At 35.0% G+C, this 20,031-nt stretch overlaps 1 protein-coding gene across 6 annotated transcripts in view; it reads right to left on the reverse strand.

Annotated features, from left to right (window-relative positions):
• PCDH9 (protocadherin 9) overlaps window positions 1-20,031 on the reverse strand; it is a 666,436-nt gene that overhangs the window by 313,121 nt on the left and 333,284 nt on the right. The window contains exon 4 of one of the 6 annotated variants that reach the window (XM_062487765.1): window positions 8,576-8,599. The exons of the other annotated variants lie outside the window; for them this stretch is intronic. Coding sequence (XP_062343749.1) covers window positions 8,576-8,599 — 24 coding nt within the window. The remainder of the gene's footprint in view (window positions 1-8,575; window positions 8,600-20,031) is intronic. 6 annotated transcript variants of the gene reach the window in all.

Consider the following 20,031-nt stretch of genomic DNA (forward strand, 5'->3'; position numbering starts at 1 on the left):
TTATTTAGGAAACAAGGTGTAACCCTCCAAGCTATACAAAATCATGACAAAACAGCAATAAAAAATTCCAGCAAATTAGAGAAATAAGGTCTTAAGTAATCTTTGCACAAATTATTTTAAAACCTCTACAATAAAATAAAACCAAAATAAATGTAAAACCTTAACATCATCACAATTTTGTCCCTGTGATAGGTACATTCAGATTATAATGGTTAAGTACGAATCCAAAATACCAACTGGAAACTAGGCAGCTATGAAGGAGCTTCTCAGAACAACTTAGAAATTATAAATCTTGAGGATTTTTTGTGTCATCAAGTTCCACAAGTTCTAAAAATAATTCCACAGAACAGTTTTCTGAAGGAAGCCTTTCATCGTACAAACGTACTTAATATTGAAAATCTGTATTTTAACAATTTGGATGAGGGGAAAGCAAATATTTCCACAAACAATAAAAAACCTTTTGTGAGCCTGATGGGGTTATTAATTATCTCAGACAAGAAGAGTGCTATTGTTCAGCTACACCCTCTCTACTGCCATTTATTTCATTTAGAAGGCACTCATATACCAGGGTGATGGATGGCAACCTACAGTAAATAGATTTGGAATAGATTTAATGCTTGCCTTCCCAGTCAAAATTCTAAGACTTTGTGAAATGGAAAGAGGTTTGGTCCTTTATTCCTTTCCTTTCAATTGGCTATTCACTGGCTAGCTGACAGCAAAAGGAAGTAGCCATCCATCATCTTCAATAGGGAGCCAAAGCAAGCAAAAGAAAATCTTAATAATGTTCTGCCAAAATCAGTAGGGAAAAGGCAGTGTAATTTTGAGATGCAAGAATGATACGCAGATCCTTGATTTTTATCACACTGAGTATCATCATAGAGAGTTATTCACATCTGTTATAAAGGAGAACTGGGCACTTTTTAATTTACTTTTCAGTCTTGCTATTTTGAATACCTCCTGCATCATTTTCCAAGGTAAAATGAAGGCATTGAACTCTGACCAGGACAAAACCATTTATGTAGTAAAACCTTATTGACTGAGAGCATATGAATATTATTATTTTGACTTTAAAATTCAGACAAGAAAGATAACAGATGTCCAGCACCTCAGCACAATGATAATGATTTCTTGCATTGAATTAATGGCAATGAAACATGCCTGATTTCAGCAGCTGTTGGAAGCAGCAGGGTTGCTTCTGTCAGAATAGAGACTCCTACCTCCCCAGATAAATGCATTCAAATCAAACAGCGCATACCAACAGTCAGCAGTGCCCTGCTCTTGTGTTAACAGTGATTAATCACATCGCTGATTGGTTCTCTACTATCTTCACTTCCCACCTCGCTGTGGACAAGATCACTGAGCAGCTCATTAAAAGAGCTGTACATGAGCTGCAGGAGGGAAGGATGGTTTTCCCTGAAGAATTGTTATAATCAGTATGAGGCCTTTTCAGTACTTTATATAAACTTAACTGAGGTCAGGTGTCAGTGATTGCCCATACCTCTCCTGAGGCCGGTACCACTTTGCGCCCTGCTACTGACAATACCGTCCAAGTAGCACAATTCCATTTTATTGGTGGAACATTTGTGGGAACTTCAGCACGGGAAAAAAAAAAAAGACCATTGACACTATGCACTTAATAAGTGGTCTGCAAGTTCCTGGAGTTTAGGAATACAGAAAAACAGATAGGATATGGACAGATAGTTATCCAGCTGCACCAGCTGGTTAATTTGTCACAGGTACATTATTATTTAACCCATCACTTGCAGTATGTTATTTTAACCTTCTACTATCTACATATCCATTTTAAATTGCTCATCTCATCCATCTTTATAGACAATAGAGAAAGATCCTCCAGAGAAGAATTCAAACATCATAAAATAGACCCCTGGGCAGCATTATTCACTCCCTTGAGATTTTTATTTTTCTCCACTGACCATAGACTACTCTGGATGAATAGTTTTGATCTAGCACCTAACTTTCAGATGGGCAACTGTTTTGAGAGAAAACAAATTTCTCTGAAAGTGAATTCTCATTTGTGTCACTAGTTTACTTCAAGTTGCTGACCCATAAATTTCTATTGCTGGTTCTCAGCCTGTAGATTTTGGCCAGGCTGTCAGAAATTTTTGCAATACCACTGGACAACAGACCAACTGACTGCATATGTCCAGTGCCACATTGGCCTTAAAGAGACCTTCAAGGATCACTGGTGTCTCTTCTCAGATGAACCTATACTAGGCATTGTAAAGACCCTAAATTGATTTAATTGATTTATTATTCAGCATTCCCCAAAATCACCTTTTTCCCTCCTTTCTGCTTTCTGACCTGAGAGGTGTTAGTAGGTCTTAAAATCAGATCTCGCTGAGCTCATCCACTGCTGTAAGAAACCAATCTTTTGAAAATTGAAATAGACCCTAATCTACGTACAAAATACTGTGGAGGTGGTCACCTCATTAAAGTTTTTTCCTCTAAGTTACTGAACAGTAACAAACCAAAGAGTTTTAAAGGCATCTGTTACTTAGCCACACATCCTTGTGGATTTTGGTCTCTCTAACTCCTGACAGCTGCTTAAGTCATTACCATATCCTCATCAATGGAATCAGTACCCTATGGCTGCCCTACCTCTCAAATTCACAATCTGCAATGCTGCTCACTTCAGTGCTTTGGGGCATATTAGCAACTCAAGCTTTTTCTGCTTTGATGTGCATGTTCTGTACCACTGACCCCAAAATATGCAGGTCTAATGAATTAGCTTTAATAGTTTTCTTACCCACTTAAATGTTTTTGTTTTAATTGGTTATACTACTATGTGTCTTGAACTACACTGAAAAGTTCACAGTGTAGATGCTAATGGTGCCTTTCTAATTACTGCATAATGAACAAAGGTCTGTCTGAGCAATTTCAGAGGTTAGATTTCATAATTAAGAACCCCATTTTAATAAAAATCAACTTAAAAATTTCACACACTTAATAGAAATAATATACACCACAACAAAATATTTTTAAATATCTGGGGATTAAAAAAATATTTGTAGAAATTCTTTTAGTTACATAAAATTAGGATTTTCTTAATTCCTTTTAATTTACCTGCCAACAGCGAAAACCTCAGCTTCATCACATTGTCCCTGAAGTGCACTTAACTTGCATGGATCATTGCTCTGGGGTTAGACTTGATTTTTCTGTTCACTTACTTAAGGGAGCACTGATAACTGAGGGGCAGAGTCATGCCAGCTACTGGAAAATTTGACATCCTTGTCTGTATAGAGGAGAAGCCTATGATTTGTCTCAGAAAACTCTTTTTAGAACTAAATTCTATTTCTCCAAGACTTCCAAGACAAGTTGAAAGGGTAAAGATTATTTCTAATGTAGACAGAAAGTGTAGCAGCTGATTCTATTTCATCCCCTGTACTCACCTGCTTTGTGCATCAATGGCATTAGCTAAAACAGTTTGGCATCACTGCTAGTCTGCTAGACCTGGGATTGTGACAACATGATGGAAGTTTAAGATTAGGGTAGATGAAAAGGATGACAGGTCCTGCCTTAATGTCTAAACACTGTGGATTAAGTCCAATATAATTTATTTCCATCAAAACACCAGTTTTCTTCTCCTTTATATTTATGTTATGTTAGGTTAGACAAATATTCACACACCTGTGTTGCACACATTAGCCTTAATTAAGACACCTGATGTTAGGATAGCTAATATGGTTAAAAAACAGCTACTAGAATACATGAAGTTCAATCACAAAAAGTGCTGGGCATTTTTCTGCCATTTCAACTTAAGTATTTAGGTACATATTCACAGCAATGACATGTTATAACTCACTTGTATTTCAAAAAGCTAGCTACAACCACATTCAGTTTCCTGACACAGTTCCACCTGGCACTGAGCATTTTCTTGTTTGTTTTTGTGTTTAATAAATATCTCCCCTAGAAATTAAAAATAACTTCACTTGTGGAGTGTGCAACTAAATATACATTAACAGGAAAATCAGGTAACATACAGCTGATAAAATTAACAATGTGGCACCAATAGTTCAGGCATGTCAAATGGTTTCTGACTGCCAGAAATCTGCATTATATTCAGATCAGTTATAACCTGTGTGCATCTCGGGGTTCACCTCCATGAACATTTTTGTTTGAATCAGGAGTGAGTTCTAGAAATTAAGATACAGCCGGTGTTCACTGACTGAGACTGCGCTTACAATGTTCAGAGGCTTGAAACTGCACAAACTGCTTCAAACAAATTGCTTCTGGTGAATGCTGGAAGGAGTTCCTGTATACCAAGACATCCAGAACAGGACCAGACAAGAGCCAGAACAAGTAAAGTTCTAAAAAGTTGTTAAGGTTTTAATGTCAAGACCTCAGCACCAGCTGCTTCACTCTAAGGTGGTGGTGGAAGACAAGTCACATGTGTCTCGTCTGCCTATCACACATGCAAGAGAAAGAAAAAAAACATCTATGAGGTGAGTTCTTAGACTGAAAATTCCAGGTTTCTTCTGCCCATATTGTTCTACAGTAAAAGATCTGAAGGGCTTAGTGTTGAAAAACCTTGGTCACAGCCCTACACAAAAGTTGAAGAGCTGCAGCTATCCTCCAGACTTCCACTTTTTAACCAGTATCTAGAGGTCAGGAAGAAGACAATGTGTATTTCTTGGCCTTTCCTTGCTGTTCTCTTTAGTATCCTGAACACCACCACCTTCTCTTTATGAACATCTGACAAAGCATCTTTGCAAAGTTTGAGGTCTAAAGGGATACAATGAAATCTAAGTGAATTATAAATTATTTTAATAGTTCTTAATTATTGATAGAAGAAATAGATGTCTTAGCAGCCAGGAACATGCTAACTCAGTACTTTTTATGTATTTTTCCTCCTACAACCACAAAATTATGACTACTTCACCACTACACTACACTGCCACCAATTACTGCAGAAAATACATCACAGTCTTATCTCTCTACAATTATAATCCATTTTCATTTATGTAGGCCGTGTAATTTCATTAAAAAGCATGTTTGTGGAGATGAGTGGTTATTATTTTTATTCCTGTCTTAATTAATACTGCTTTCTTCCATGAACTATACTATATATGCATAAAGAATATTAACTGATTATTTAGCAATCCTTAAATGGTATGGTGAATTCTGAACTGACATTCATTTCACTACCTGCAAAATTAAAACAAAAATAAACAGCTAAGTGATGCATATTTTAAAACAGAATTGTGTATCACAGGAAGAAAGTATTTTGGTCAGTGCAACTGTATAACATGTATTGAGTAGAGCTTCATTGATTGGTTACATTCCACAGTTAGAAAGAGAATATATGATCACTTTTTCCAGGAAGTGAATCACCATTCCAACAACTGATAAACTGATTTTTTGATGGAATACTGCAAGGGAATATCACTGAGACACAACAGAGGAAAGGACACTGTCAGATAAACCAATACAGCTTTCTATCATGCAGAGCTGACATAGGAGTGGAGGGGTAAGTGAAATTATCAACAGTCTTGAGATAATATTGCATTTACTGTGTGGTTTCTGTGACTACTTAACGCAGCTTCTATTCCTGCCTGTAAATTCCTGTTATATTAAAAAATTTTCTCAAAGGTGAAAGTGAGAAGGAAAATTAAACTTTATATCCAACTTCCTCACATATGCATCTTCTTAAATGTATCCGTTAATGAAATAAATAAAACAAATTTTAAAAAAAACAATAAACTCAGTGAAATTCTACTTCAGGCTGTGTTGAGGATTACTTCAATTTCAATTTTGTGAGACTGGACCAAAGAAAATTATGTCTTAACATGAAGAAAAAAAAAAAAAAAGGGCTTTAGAACAAAGAAAGTCTTCACTCTCTTACTTGGTACATATTTACATTTAATTTTCATGCTTAAAGGACTTGTATTCCAATCTCCAAAACGAACTTTAATGCAAATTAAGGGTAAAGATCATCATCTTCATTAAGCATCAACCAGCAATCAAACAAATAAGAACATTTTAAAGAAGATTTCCCACTCTGCAGGGTTCCAGTGAAGGAACTAATAAAGTGAAATATGAAAAATAAAACTGTTCTTCAAGAAGAACAGATCTAATTAAAAGGAAGACCTAACAACTTCATGGATTAATTGGGAACCAAGTGAGATAATTAGACCTCTGGGAATAAGATTACACCCATCATAAACTGCTTTTTTCACAACTACAGGTTAAGTGCTTAAAGCTTTAATTAGGGGCAGCACTAAGAGGAAAGTGGAACTTGCACAGAAGAATTAATATTTGGGGTAGCAATATCCTGAAGTACTTTGGCATAGCTAAAAACCACATTATTATTTTTCCCCAAGTGCATGGGATTCTGGAGCCCAGTGGACAACTGTGATTAGAATTGTACCAATCGAAACATGCTCACATCATTATATTTTGACCTATAAACCACACGTAGCTGCTCTGTACATTAGTGGTTCAAATATAGTCTCACCTTCTGAGATTAGTTTAAATGAGGTGTTATTTCAACATACAGTTTCTGCAGTCAAACCATGTCTTTTGAGAGAAATATACCCTGAGAACACAACAATAAATAAGGAAAATAAAAAAAAAGAGGAATCTAAAGACTGAGTGAACTGCTTCAAAGAGGAACTGTTTCTCAGAATTGCTCCAAGCACTAATTTCAATTAAACCATTTGAAAATGAAATAGTTTAACATCATAATGCAAAAGTCATGAAAACTTTGGCAGCCAGCTGACGAACTGTGTGTCCATTAAACAACTTATGAAGCACAGTGAGAAAGTTTACTAATACAACACAAAAGGTGGTCAGAGTCTCTGCTTTAATCCCCCTTTAGGGGTAGGAAAACACTTGCAGGAGAAAGAAATTACATATTTTCTAAAAGCTCCTTCCTTAATGATAATATTCAAGATAAAGACAAATTATTTTCAATTACAAATTTCATTTGCTTGAAAAATAACATATTTCAACACTAACTCACCATCTTTATTTTTTGAGATTAACATAAACAGATGAGAAGGTTGAATTCTTTAACTGTTTTAAAACACCATGTAGTACACATGGGATGGAATTTGCTGGGATGTAATTTGGATGCAAAACAAGTTAAATGACCCAAAATATCCAGAAAGTTAGCAGTGTGACTAATCACTGATAAAAGCCTAATCTAGAAAAAAATTGAAGAATGTTTTTGAGATGTCTACTTCAGTGGGTTTTAAACATGTTGCCAGGCGCTTCTCTGAGTATGTATCGTATAGCCCATGGCTATTTTTCCAATGTACTCCTATTTTTTCAGGAGGTCTCAAGGCATTCACATGCACTTCTCTTTGTCAAGCTGTCTAGCTCCTGCTATTGGTGTCTACATGCATATGAAACCTGTAGTTATTCATTTAAGGACGATGAGTTTCTGATGACTAAGAACTACCCTACAAGCCTGATACAGGTATCTCAGGAATTTCACCCACTACTGTTTGAGAGAGTACTTAGATGTGTCTTGGTTCTTGTCTGTTTTACCCTACCTCCTCTCTGTTGCTGCTACAGCTCAGGATCCTCCATTTTCTTAATTTTAAACTCCATCAAGTATTATGAATCTATGAGGTAGATGAATGAGGAGGGGAATAATTTTTCCAGACCAATAGCATTCCAAAATTATATCCCACAGGTGGGCAGATTCTTGGTTCCCCTAGTTCTCTGATGAATCTTTTGGTGTCTGACCATGAATATGCTTTGCTCTTTGGGCTGGTACACTTTGCAACTTTTCTTGTTCAAGATTTTTTCCTAGTTCCAAAAAAAGTCTCTCACTTCATCTCACTCAAGCTATATCATGGAGTGATACATTAATTGTCATAACTACAGATGTCAGCTTTATTCAATGAAATTGTGTGACAAGTTTAGCATAGCACCACGACTTTCTAAGATCACAATAAACACATTGTTAGTGTCATCTAATTTTTAACTTGGTGTGAGAAATAAACATGCAACAATAAAATAAATCTCCCAGCAACCTTATCAAATACCATACCATCTTGATAACTCAAAATACAGACAAAAATCTCTAAAAAGAAATTGAAATATTTATAAGTGCATTGCATTCAAAGCCAAGATTGTCAGTTGGTTCTATTTCTATATGCCTTCTGGATTCAGGCACTAATGAACCAATAGCTATCAGCATGACTTTTGTTGAAATACTGTTACATTAATGAGGTTGAATCAGCTGCTCAAACAGTTTGGCTGAAAAAGATGTCTGGTCAGGAAATACATTGGGGGAAGCAAACGTAAATGTTAAGCTTTAGTCCCTCAAATTTGTTGATTACAAACACAACACCCAAACCTTTTTTACTACATTCAGCTTGATTTGATACTACACTGCATAAATAAGATTGAATAAAAAAATTTCTTGTTTATTTTTCATACAAAAATAATGAGAGAAGTTCTTCTCTTTATTATACAATTTATAACCCAAATGACATCCTGTGTTACACCAGTGTAAACCACTGGTGAATTTGTCACTATCATATTGAAGTCAGCATTATTCAAATCTAAAAGTTATTCCCTCGGTCATGCTGTGCCTCTACATTATCCTGTCTGAGACTGACACGAACTCCAATGGGGTCATATCCCTAGAATTAACATTCTGGTGTGAAAAGGCAACAGGGATTTACATATGACATTGCTTAAATTAATTCTTTCTGTTGTCTTCAGTACAGTACTTCCCTGGAGCATCTTTAGTCATTCAATCTACACAGAATGAGAAAGCTTTCTGCTGTTAGCCTATTAAGAAACCAGAATATGAGTCACCAGGAATCTACCCTGACTTTAAGGAAGATCTCCTCAAATAATGGTAGTTATTAGATTAAACCTAAATGAATTGCCCTTTGCACCTGTGAGAATGGAAAGATGGTACACCCAAAGCCAATGGCTCAGCACAGTGTAGACCAAAAAATGTGTTTGGAAAAGGAGAGGAAAACCATGTCTTATGTGTTCACCTGCACATTACTAAACCTTCCTTGGATGGGAAAAAAAAAAAAAAAGAGAAAAAAAAGAAAAAGAAAAAAAAAACACACCATTCAAGCCAATTTACCTGGATAACCTGAAAATGAAATTTTAAACACAGTATGTTAAAAATATTTTCATGATACTTGTCCTATATAGGAAGCAGATGCCTTTCTCTAGTTTGAGTCAGACACCAGCATGTGGGATTTATTCAGCTCCTGGGTTCTATCATAAATTCCTTGAGGGAATTCACAATCCACCAAATGACGTATTGTTATTATCACCAAAAGTGAACCATATTCAACAAAACAGTACTCAGTGGGCAGCAATTCTGCAGTGTATAATTACAGTTGTCATTTCCCATCCCAAGATTAAATGTGTTTTCACTTTTCAACTTCAACAACAACAAAAAACTCCCACCTCTCTCGAACTAAGAAGAAAGGAAAGACCTGAGAAGATCAGTTTTAATATTTAAACAATTACTTTTCTCGGTTATTTGAATATACCCCATTCATATTATTCTTTCATTGGAACATCTGTTTTTTTCTTCCTTTCTAGTGTTACTCTGAGATCTGAGGTTTATCTTATTTGGTTGGGTTTTGTTTTGGTTTTGAATAAATGACAGAGCTACCAAATGTAATTATCAGCTCTATCTACATTATAATTAAGGTCCTGTTTCTCTGTTAATTACTGTAACTACCTTGAGAAAATAAAAAACAAACAAACAAAAAAAACCCTACTTCTCCTTTCTTTTTTTCCTATTCAGCAGTATAAAAGAGTGTGTAGATCTAATTTATGAGTTATGGCATTTGATGCAGTATTGTTGGCATCTTTAGCTAGTTAAAATCCTCCATGTTTCTCACCTAAAAACCTAAGGTCATGTACTATTTTAAGTTGCATATGTGTAACTTCAGAAAAAAAATCTCACTTTAAAGACTTTAGAAGTCCTTGCAGATAGCTAGAATGGAGTCCTATACTTATGTCAGAATGGAGGGCAACAGATGTGAATCATAGCCAAGGAAGTTTAGATGTGTTTTCATATACAATACAATATAATATTCTTTACTGGTGCGATAGGATTATAGGGTCTCACAGGAAACATTGAACAGGCAGTGATGAATCCTATTTTATTGCTAAATTATACCTCCTGTAATTTGGGAAGCATTGATGATCATGCTCATACAACACCAATGAACACGACATGCATTCTTGAGAAAGCATTGTCTTACATACCCTTGGAATAATCTGCAGCCTAGACACATTTATGCAGTGCTGAGAAAATAAGTGCTTGGCATTGCACCAGTAAAATGTGACCTAGTACATTTGTGTGCTGCTCTGCCATCTGATTTATTTGCTTGCATTAATATCAGATCACAGATCCATATATCAGAACCTATTTCATTATTTTATTTATGTAATAGCTTAGTGTGGAAAGAATTCTGCTACATCTCTCTTGACAGCCAAAAGTAGATGCGCATTTCTGTGCTAGAGGAGGAAGATGCGTGCTAACAATTGTCCTGAGGATACAAAAAACACACAAGACAAAGATTCCCATTCTGTCTCTTAAACTCCCTTCTTCTTTTTTTTCCTTACCATATGCCCATGAGATTTGTGTGAGGATAATTCATTCCCTGTTCATGTCTTCTCATGTGAAATTTTAAGCAACCTATGAGGCTGGGTGGGTTTTTGTGGTTTCTTTTTGTTTTTCTACAGAAGAGATGTTCTTTAAAACCTTTTGAAGGTACAGCTTTGTGCCCATAAAACTTACAGCAGTGGCGGTTAGATTACGAATTGAAATATGAGAGATGGTATCTCTGGCTACAAAATGTGGATGTAAATCAAGCAGTCAGATGCATTTATCCCACTGACCTACTTTGTAGGTAAGGAATTCTACATCTGTTCCTCCACCTTTCTAACAACATGCAACTGAAAACTGAGTACCATAGCAATGGAAAACACATACATGCACTCTAAGAATAAATTTATATGTTTATAGAAGAATAAGAAAACAACATCAAGTTTCTATTTGCTTGGATTCACCTTGTGTTAACACATACTTGAAATGACAGCAGTTCTAGAGTTCCTTCCTGCATCTAACTGCAGATATGAACTCTGCAGCCTTTCTAATTGGTCTTGCTTGTCACACTTAATTTGTTCTGATTTTATTTTAAACAATTATTAAATACAAACAAAAACACTAAAAGCAATTTTGCTCCATTAGCCGTGTGCATTCCACTCTGGTATTCAGACCCTACATCAACAACTGCTGCAGCAATACTGTTTCTTTCAGGATAAAGACAAAACATGGCCTGCATCCAACTTTTAATCAGCTGTACAGATGGGTTTATTTCACAAATGCACTAGGCTGCACAGATGGAAGTTCCTGAATGCCTGACAAGGTGTTAAAATGGTTACTGAGACTACAAAGGAAGAAAAAAAGCAGCAGTGCAAATTATAATTAGTAGGGACTCTATCTCTTAAGGGCTTATTAGTTCAGAACTTAAATTTTGTCCTTCATGTGTGGGAAATGGTTTACTGAAGGGAACACTTATCAGATTAGCCATGATAACTGTTTTTTATCCCTTAAGAATAGACACAGTCTTACAAATACCTAACTTAACTGTTGTACCTTATATAATACTCCCTGAAACCAGCCAAAGTCATGACATAACATTTTGCACCAGCCAAAAGAAGAACAAATGGAGCAGCTTTTTGTGCTCAGTGGCATACTGAGCTGCACTTAAAAACAAGAAAATCAAAACAAAACAAAACAAAAACCAAAACCAAAAACAAAAAACACCAAACAAACGAAAAACCAAACCAAACCAAAACAAAACAAAAATCACACAACCAAACCAACCAACCAAATAGAAAAGCACCAAACAAAACAAAACAGACACAAATAAACAAAAAACCTGCAGGTGTCAGTGGAGGAAAATAGCTTCACACATGCTTAATGGTTTTATAATTTTGAAAAGTGTTATTACAAACTCACAGATGTTTTGCCTAAAAAAGTTAACTGAATTACTATACTTGACTGAATATGTTACAGTCCTTTTCACCCTATGGAATACTATGCCAATTTACTGTCATGATGCCAAGTTTTTAAAATTGTTTTGGAAATAAAACAATAATAAAAGAGATCATGAATAGCTGTGATCATCACAGAGTCCCATGCTCTTGTTCTCAAGAATGGAGGGCTGCAGGGACAATGCTATCTTTATGCCAAGGCCACCAACATTTTTTCCATCTTTAATGTGATACCTTTTGGGTCATTCAGTGAAGAAGTGCTTTTCAATATCTTCATATAAACTGAGTTGGGGACAGTTGTGTATGGATGAATCAGGAACAGACTTTCCTAATGCAATGGAAACTGCACTGTAATTTTATGCAGAGCTTTGTGCTGAATATTTTATTCATAACATGCTCTTGGGAAGATCTCTGATCTTTCAGTACTATGAATTAGAAATGTTTATTGTCCCAAATTCTAGTTTGTCTTCCATGCTAAAGACTTAGTTCAGCAATAAGCAGAGTACATAAACATGGAAATGCGACACCATACAGATGGCAGATACCTTTCAATGGATCAGATTCAGATAAGGAAAAAAATGTTTTGTTAGATCCTAAGAAAGGCATCAGTGCTCATTTTAAAATATAGCTTGAAATAGAAAACAGCATTTAAAAGTGGACATTAAATTCAACAGAACCATGGTGTGAACTAGTACAGTGGAATAAACATAAATAAAATAGGTTACACAGAGAAAAAAAAATCATAGTTTGGAGAAGATATAGAAAGCTGTAGAAGCCAACTTAATTCTAACTGTAAGCAAAGTAATACTGTAGGAATTTAGATACAAAAAAATAAGGCAGACATGAGTAGGAAGAAAACAATGTAACATGGATTCATGGAAAACAGATTCTACCAAACTACTATTTTTGATAAGATTTCTTTATGTACTGAAATACATAAATAAATAAATAGTAGTTGTTGACATTAATTAAAGAAATGAAAATGGCTAGTTAGGAATTTTTAAAATGTAAAGGTAAACAGAGATTTGTTACCAAGCAAATTTCTTTTTACTGGTATCTATCAGATCACAAAACCTGACACTGTGATTTCAGCTTTTTATGAATGGAAAAAAGAAAAAAAAAAGAAATAAGTTCACAGATGAAAAAAGGTTTAGTGGAAAGTGAGTAACAAAAGAAAATGAGTGACTGATTAGAAGGAATTCTGAATCATATTGGAATCTGGGATCAATCAAACTATGTATTTTAACATGACCAGATGTAAAAAAACCAAACAAACAAACAACCAAACAAACAAACAAAAAACCAACAATAAAAAAACCAACCAAAACAAAACCAAAAAAAAAACTCAAAAAACTGTTAAGGTGCTTAATGAACAAACAGAAACCCTTGCAGACCATGTTTATACAGCTGGGGAAATAGTTACATCCAGGAGGGTTAGAGGACTGTTACAGAAAATCAGCTGAGCATGAGCTCCAAATACAAGACTGTATGTTGGTTTTGGCTGGGGTAGAGTTCATTTCTCCACAGTAGCCAGTACTAGGCTATAAAGAAATGGTGTCACTAATTCTAGGCTGGCTGGAGAGTTAACTCCTTGTTTTGTTGTGCATGAACACGGGACTTTGACTTTACCTACAATACTTTATTTTGATCCACAAGTTTTCTCATTTTCACCCTTCCAATTGTCCATCCTACCAGGCAGGGATGAGCAAGTGTTTGAATGGGGCTGAGTTGCTGGCAGGGTTTAAACCATGACAGACAGCAAACAAGAACACTCAGGTTATATTCAAAATACTCACATAGTGATTACAGATTTTCCTATTGAAATTTAACCATGCTTTAGTTTTTTACTGCATTTAGGATTGATCATTACTAGAACATGATGCTTGTCTCTACATCTGGAAGAAAATTATTAGAGTGAGGTAGTTAAGAGAACAGAAGACAGCTTCAAGGTTCAAGAGCTGTAGCACTGAGAATCTCAAAACCTCAAACAGTAAACTTTGATTGTATTAAGAATTTTCTGATAGGAGATGCTTTAGTCTTGCAGACACAAGTACACCAATATTAAATTACTACAAAATTCAACATATCAGAATAAAAGCCATTATCTAAACAGTAAGTTTAATTATTAAAATATAAATTTTAAACATTCTGAGTGATTCACTTTAATTGATTATTTTTAAAGCAAAAATATTTTCTTCTAAAGAGACATGTAAATCAAGGGGCAATCAATAAGAGGAAACCCTCCAGCCTTTGTAATGGAGAATTGTATGTTAGACTATCACATGGCTATCATGACTATCACTCTCCTGTCTTTATAAATGAGAAAAACATGAAATAATATAATTGAAATGTTAGCAATTTTATTTGGTGAAATACAGAACTAGATAAACCTACATAATGTCTGTGCACAAAGCAGGATCTACATTCCTTAAGAGATAATATTGATGCACAGGTGCCATTCCATTCTTTAAACAAATTGAAGTTAACGTTTTAATCAATATATGTAATGGCTTAATACTATTCTACAGAGTAATCTAATGAAATGTAATTAGAATATTTGTTTCTGAGGTTTATTTCAGCATAAACATGTAAATAAGCTATCCTGTGTAAAAAAATATTAAATTATTAAATAATTTTATAGAAAAGCATGACTTCATTAAGGAGTACAAATGGTAGATTAAATCTTATCACCAAGAGATTCAAGATACAGCATTTCAAGAGAATATATTTTATCTTCATGGGGGATCAGATGTAAAATTATACAGCAGAGAGATCAGCAAATACTAGGATGGAAGACTTTCAATGGAAATATCAGCAATCCAGGAGGTTATGTTATATTTCAGCAGTATTTACCTCTACATTTAAAAGAAAGTAAGAAGGCAATGATGTGCTTGGTAAGGAATAGTGATAGAGAGTGGAGTGTAATGCTAATGTGCCATCACACAAATAAGAAAGAAAATCAAGGCACAAATCATTGGGAATTGCTTACTATCTCATTAAATATTTCCCCTTGTGAAAAATACTATCCATTAGACTTTGTGACCTTTGCAAACTTCATTTTGAGTAATTAAATTTTGCCCAAGTCAGACACCCCAAACCTAGATTTGTCTGATAGGACAATTAATTACTCCATAGACTATGTAATGCCAAGTAGCTGGGAATTAAATTTTTAAAATAATAATGTAATTAATAGTTTCTAGAAAATTCACACCCTTAATTAATAAGAAACATTTCTGCTTTTTACAGAAACATTACAAAGGGTGGTTCAATGTCTGTAGATGTTAGAATGACAGAAGTCAGTGAAATGGAATTCAATTCAAACATAGTCTTTATTTAATATAATTTTCGATGTCACATCTTAAGTCACCTAGTGTAAACTACTTAAATGTCCTTAGCTGCTAGCCTTTGGATAAAACCCACAGAGTTCCAGATGTAAACTGCTACCTAACGTTTTAGAATTTATCCTCAGATCCACTGGTATCAGTACCCTGACTACAGAGGAGGCTTAAATGACTATATGAATCTAAGACTCGGTTCTCCAGTTTCACATTCTGTGATGTGAGAAGGCTGCCCTGGTGAAAAAAAAAAAAAGGGGTACCATTAAGGAAACAAATCACAGAGAATTTCATGCACTTTTCTGAAAATTCCTATAGACAGCATGACTTTTCAAGCAGTGAAAGATTTTATGTCACCAGAAGTTTGGACATAGAGGGAACAAGCACATTCACTGAAAGCTGGGTCTAGCACAACAAACTGGGTGAGACATAAAAGACACATGGAGAAGCAATCCAGTGCTCTTTTAGGTTAAATTAAAAGATCACATCTTTCCATGTTGAATTTCCCTCTAGATAGCCATGAAATACCATGAATTATATGAATGAGAGTCTGCAGCTACTGAAAAAGAACTACTGTCACAGAATATTTTAAATTTGACATTTATCCAAAAGATATCCATATGCACATCACAGCATTAAAGAGATGATGCCTGAGAAACAAGTCCCTTGTTCCATGTTGTTGTTAGCAAAATTTATAAGGCATAAAACAGAAATTACTTTTTCATGAGCAATACTGTATTTCTGACACTTATTAGCTGGTAAACTATTAAAACATAAATAAACTCTCTGAGGATTAGAAGAAGACCTCTATCAAAAATATCAACATATTATGCACTTTATAAAGAAACAAGCAAGCAAGTCCAAACCAAAAGATCTATTCTGAGAAGTGTTTCAGTAATATATGATGTTTAAACACAACTGAAACAGTCTTGTGCATAACAGAAGTGCATAAACAGCAATGAAAAATAAATGAAAAAAAAATCAGGAGTCATTGGTATTAACAATTGCAGTAAAACCATGCTAGTTTTATCATATCTAAACTTCTGACTTTGAAAACAAACCTGTTTCTTGAACGAGCATTCACTTGAATGTCAGTATGTGAAATCTGTTAAGTTACAGTCATCCCTAGAAAAGAATTTTTTATATTTTGAACATGGCTGGTTTAAAAAGATGGTTATAGTGGCTGGCTTTAGCACAGTAATTATGTTATTAGGATAGTTGTTCAAGAAAGAGAAAACCTGGTCCTCCCAGTCTGTACTGAAGCCCCAGTTGCCAGGATAGAATACATTCTCTACTCTTCCTATAGAAACATTTTGTAAAATCAAAAATGCAGCATTCTTGGACATTAAAATAAAGCAAATTAGGTAGCCTAACAGTACAAGCACAGACTCAGGTGAAAGAAGTCTCTGTCTCCAGTAGCTACACTCAAGGATGTAATCCAATGTTCAAATGGAAAATTAAGAAAAAAAAAAAATCCTGAAAGGATATCTCAGTTCTATGTGACTATCCCAACTGAAGACAAAGGAGCCATGCTTTTGGTGCTGCTGGCTTATTTAGGACCCAATTTTTTTTTTTATGTTAAATGTCACTTTTCTGTTATTGACACTGGGTTAGAACATAACAATAAAATAAAGTGGTTTTATGATTTATTTTAATGAGGAAGTTTTCATTCACTGTATTTGTTGTTCTGCACCTGTCACTGAAATGACTACACCCTCTAATCACAGTTTTGTTCAATTCCCCCAGCATACATTGCTAAAATGTGCTGCATTCAGTTACACATAGTGCTGGACACATGGTTTTCACCAGGACTCTGATAACAAGTTATCAAGCTGAAATAAGTCTAAATGTGCAGGAAGACCATTTGCCAAGAAGACGACTATGCTGGCTAAATGAAGGAAAAGAGGGGACCAGGACAAAATAATCTCATGCTAATTCTTTTAGTATACTGCAATGGACACTGTATTTGTTGAAAACCAGAAGCAGACTACTCAATACATAAAAGTCTTGTCACACAAATTAAAGTTTTTAACTCCTGTAGGTGATACTTTCACTTCATGGGAACAAACAGAAGGTACACGTCACTGTATTTTCTACACACTTTTTTCTCTTTTTTTTCCAAGTGGGTTCCACTGCATTTTATTTTGGTGAATACCTAATGCAGTTTTTATTACTTAACAGCTCCCTTTCATCCATAAACATACATTTTTGTCTTAAATTTGGAAGCAGAAAAAAGGATAGAAGCCTAATTTCTCTGAGATATTATACCATCTGGTTGCGTTTAATTAATGAACTTTTTTTCATTGGTTATGAAAAATAATACCACTACATTCAAAAAAGTAGATTAAATGCTATTAACTTTAATACCTTTTCAGACAAAGTAATCTGTTGAAGTGATGCCAGATTTTAAAGTTAGTATTCTCATTACATTGTTTTTTTATATCATTGTGGCTTCCCTGTTGGCCACATGAATCTCGAAATCTGGCATTGTTAATTAGGATTATAATATGTGGTATATGAATAAGCCATTGTCTTCATACTGTATTTAAGGCAGACCAAAAGACAATTGAAGAATTCCATCACCAAACTTCAAGGGAAGTCCAGAAGTACTGCTTGCCATTTCATTCATTCGGAAATGAGCTTCACAAGATTTCCAGAGCAAAGCTACCATCTATTCAAGCCTTGAAAATTAAAGTTTAATTTGAAAGATGATCAGCTAATTCTACAGGCACAAGACAGGCACTAGAACTCGTCAAAAACTTATTGATGGGAAAGGTCTGAAGCTGTCGTGCTTTCACATGTATACCCCAATTTAGATTTTTAGTTACTTTTACTTGAAAAATTGGCTTCAACCCTCCACATGGCTTGAGGCATAGTTTCAATACTCCCTTTTTTGTGTCAAAAACACCTGTCTTTTTACTTTAGTGCCAGAAGGGCTTAGCATCTTGTCAGTGAAGTAACACAGCCTGCACATTTATAGGTGTCACTCACTTTGCCATCTGTTTTTTAGGATAACAGCCACCACTATAAGCCAGTCCCTTCAGAGGCTCTAACAATCTTTGTGGATTAAAGTTGAGATTTACAGTAAAGAACAGCTAAGGGTATCCCACCACTTCAACTCATTCTATGTGTCCTTTAACCATAATTCTGTGAATACCTCATCCTGTATGAATTCAGCTTCTACCCCTCATGCAATATTTTTTTATCAGTAACATCCCACCACTTTTTTTTAGTGTTACAGCAAATAACTGTCAAACAAATTCCTGCAATCTCTGCACACTGCATGTGCATAAACACCAGTTTTTGTACCATGTCCAAACCTACCCCACAAACTACTTACTTCTGATCTCAAGAGACAGAATTCGGATCTCCAATAATACTAAATGTCATTTCATTGATAAAATTGTTAATCAGACAATTTGACTACAAAATTATTAATAAATACATATAGTATGAAAATCCAGGCTTAATTTATCTCTTAGTGACAAAAAGGGGGTTGCTTTTAAGATTTTGAGATTTAAATTTTCTTTCCCATGAAGTACAACTTGTCAGTCCATAATTTTTATTAAAAATAAATAAATACCAACAAATAGTACTGTATAGCATATGCCTCTGATCTACCAGTGCAGCTAAGAAATTTTCTGTAAATATACAGGACCAAAATCAGAAAAGAGAAAGATACTGATGCAGTGGTGACATCTCAATACTGCTGTGAGAAAATGCATGAGTTAATGGCTCTTAAATTGGTGAAGTAGAAAGAGTTTATTTTTTTCCCTTGGAATAGCATTTAAAACGTGTTCAAATGGTTGCCTTAACCAGAAACTGCATAATCCTAAAATATGAGACAGTTTTAAGTCCTGCAAAAGGACCAAATGGAAGAGGTAATAAATACCAAGCAGATACCCTTGTGTGATCTGGAAGCTATAATCTTCCACAAACTATATCACCTTGATGATTCTTTGGCATATAAGTACTGTTTTATACTTCCTCTGATGTTAAGATATTAATTAAGAAGTATTTATGTCACCTATGGCTTGTCCTTGGCCTGGAAGGAGCCCTTTACGAGTTCATTAACAAGGGATGGACAAATGAATTCTACAAAAACATTTCTGTGTTAAAATCTTGGCAAGGGCTTTCTAATTGTAGTGTTTTGGTTGTTAAAAGCTTAAGGTCTTCAGGTGTGAAGGCACACAATGAGAGCCTATTGCGAAGGTAAAATTCTGAATTAGCTGAATTTCTGAATTATCTTCCTGTCAGTTATCTGAATGTATAAACCTGTCAAAATTACCTGGAATAACAGACCCTCCTCTTCTTTTTCCAGCTCATGCATCATAATATACCATTCATACCTTATTAACATCTTCATTACTTTCCTCAGAGTAGGACATGTGTAAGGGTGGACAATGATCAGTGAGACTGCCCTGAGCAGCTATAAAGTTTCAGATGATTTCTCCTCCTTTCCTTTTATGAAGCAGACAGGCAGATGCAGCAGCTGAGCCACATTTCTTCGTAGCTGAGCTGCCTGTCTGCCAAGCCAGTTAGTTAGAGAGTTTGAAAGCAACAGTAAACATGCTCATGTTGACAAAATGAATCTCTAAGCCAGAATATATTGTATGACTGAGAAAAAAATATTTTATACTAAATCTGACTGCGTACTGGATCTACTTAACACCAC

This window comes from Cinclus cinclus, chromosome 2 (assembly GCF_963662255.1).
Source record: "Cinclus cinclus chromosome 2, bCinCin1.1, whole genome shotgun sequence".
In the NCBI taxonomy this organism is placed as follows: Eukaryota; Metazoa; Chordata; class Aves; order Passeriformes; family Cinclidae; genus Cinclus; species Cinclus cinclus.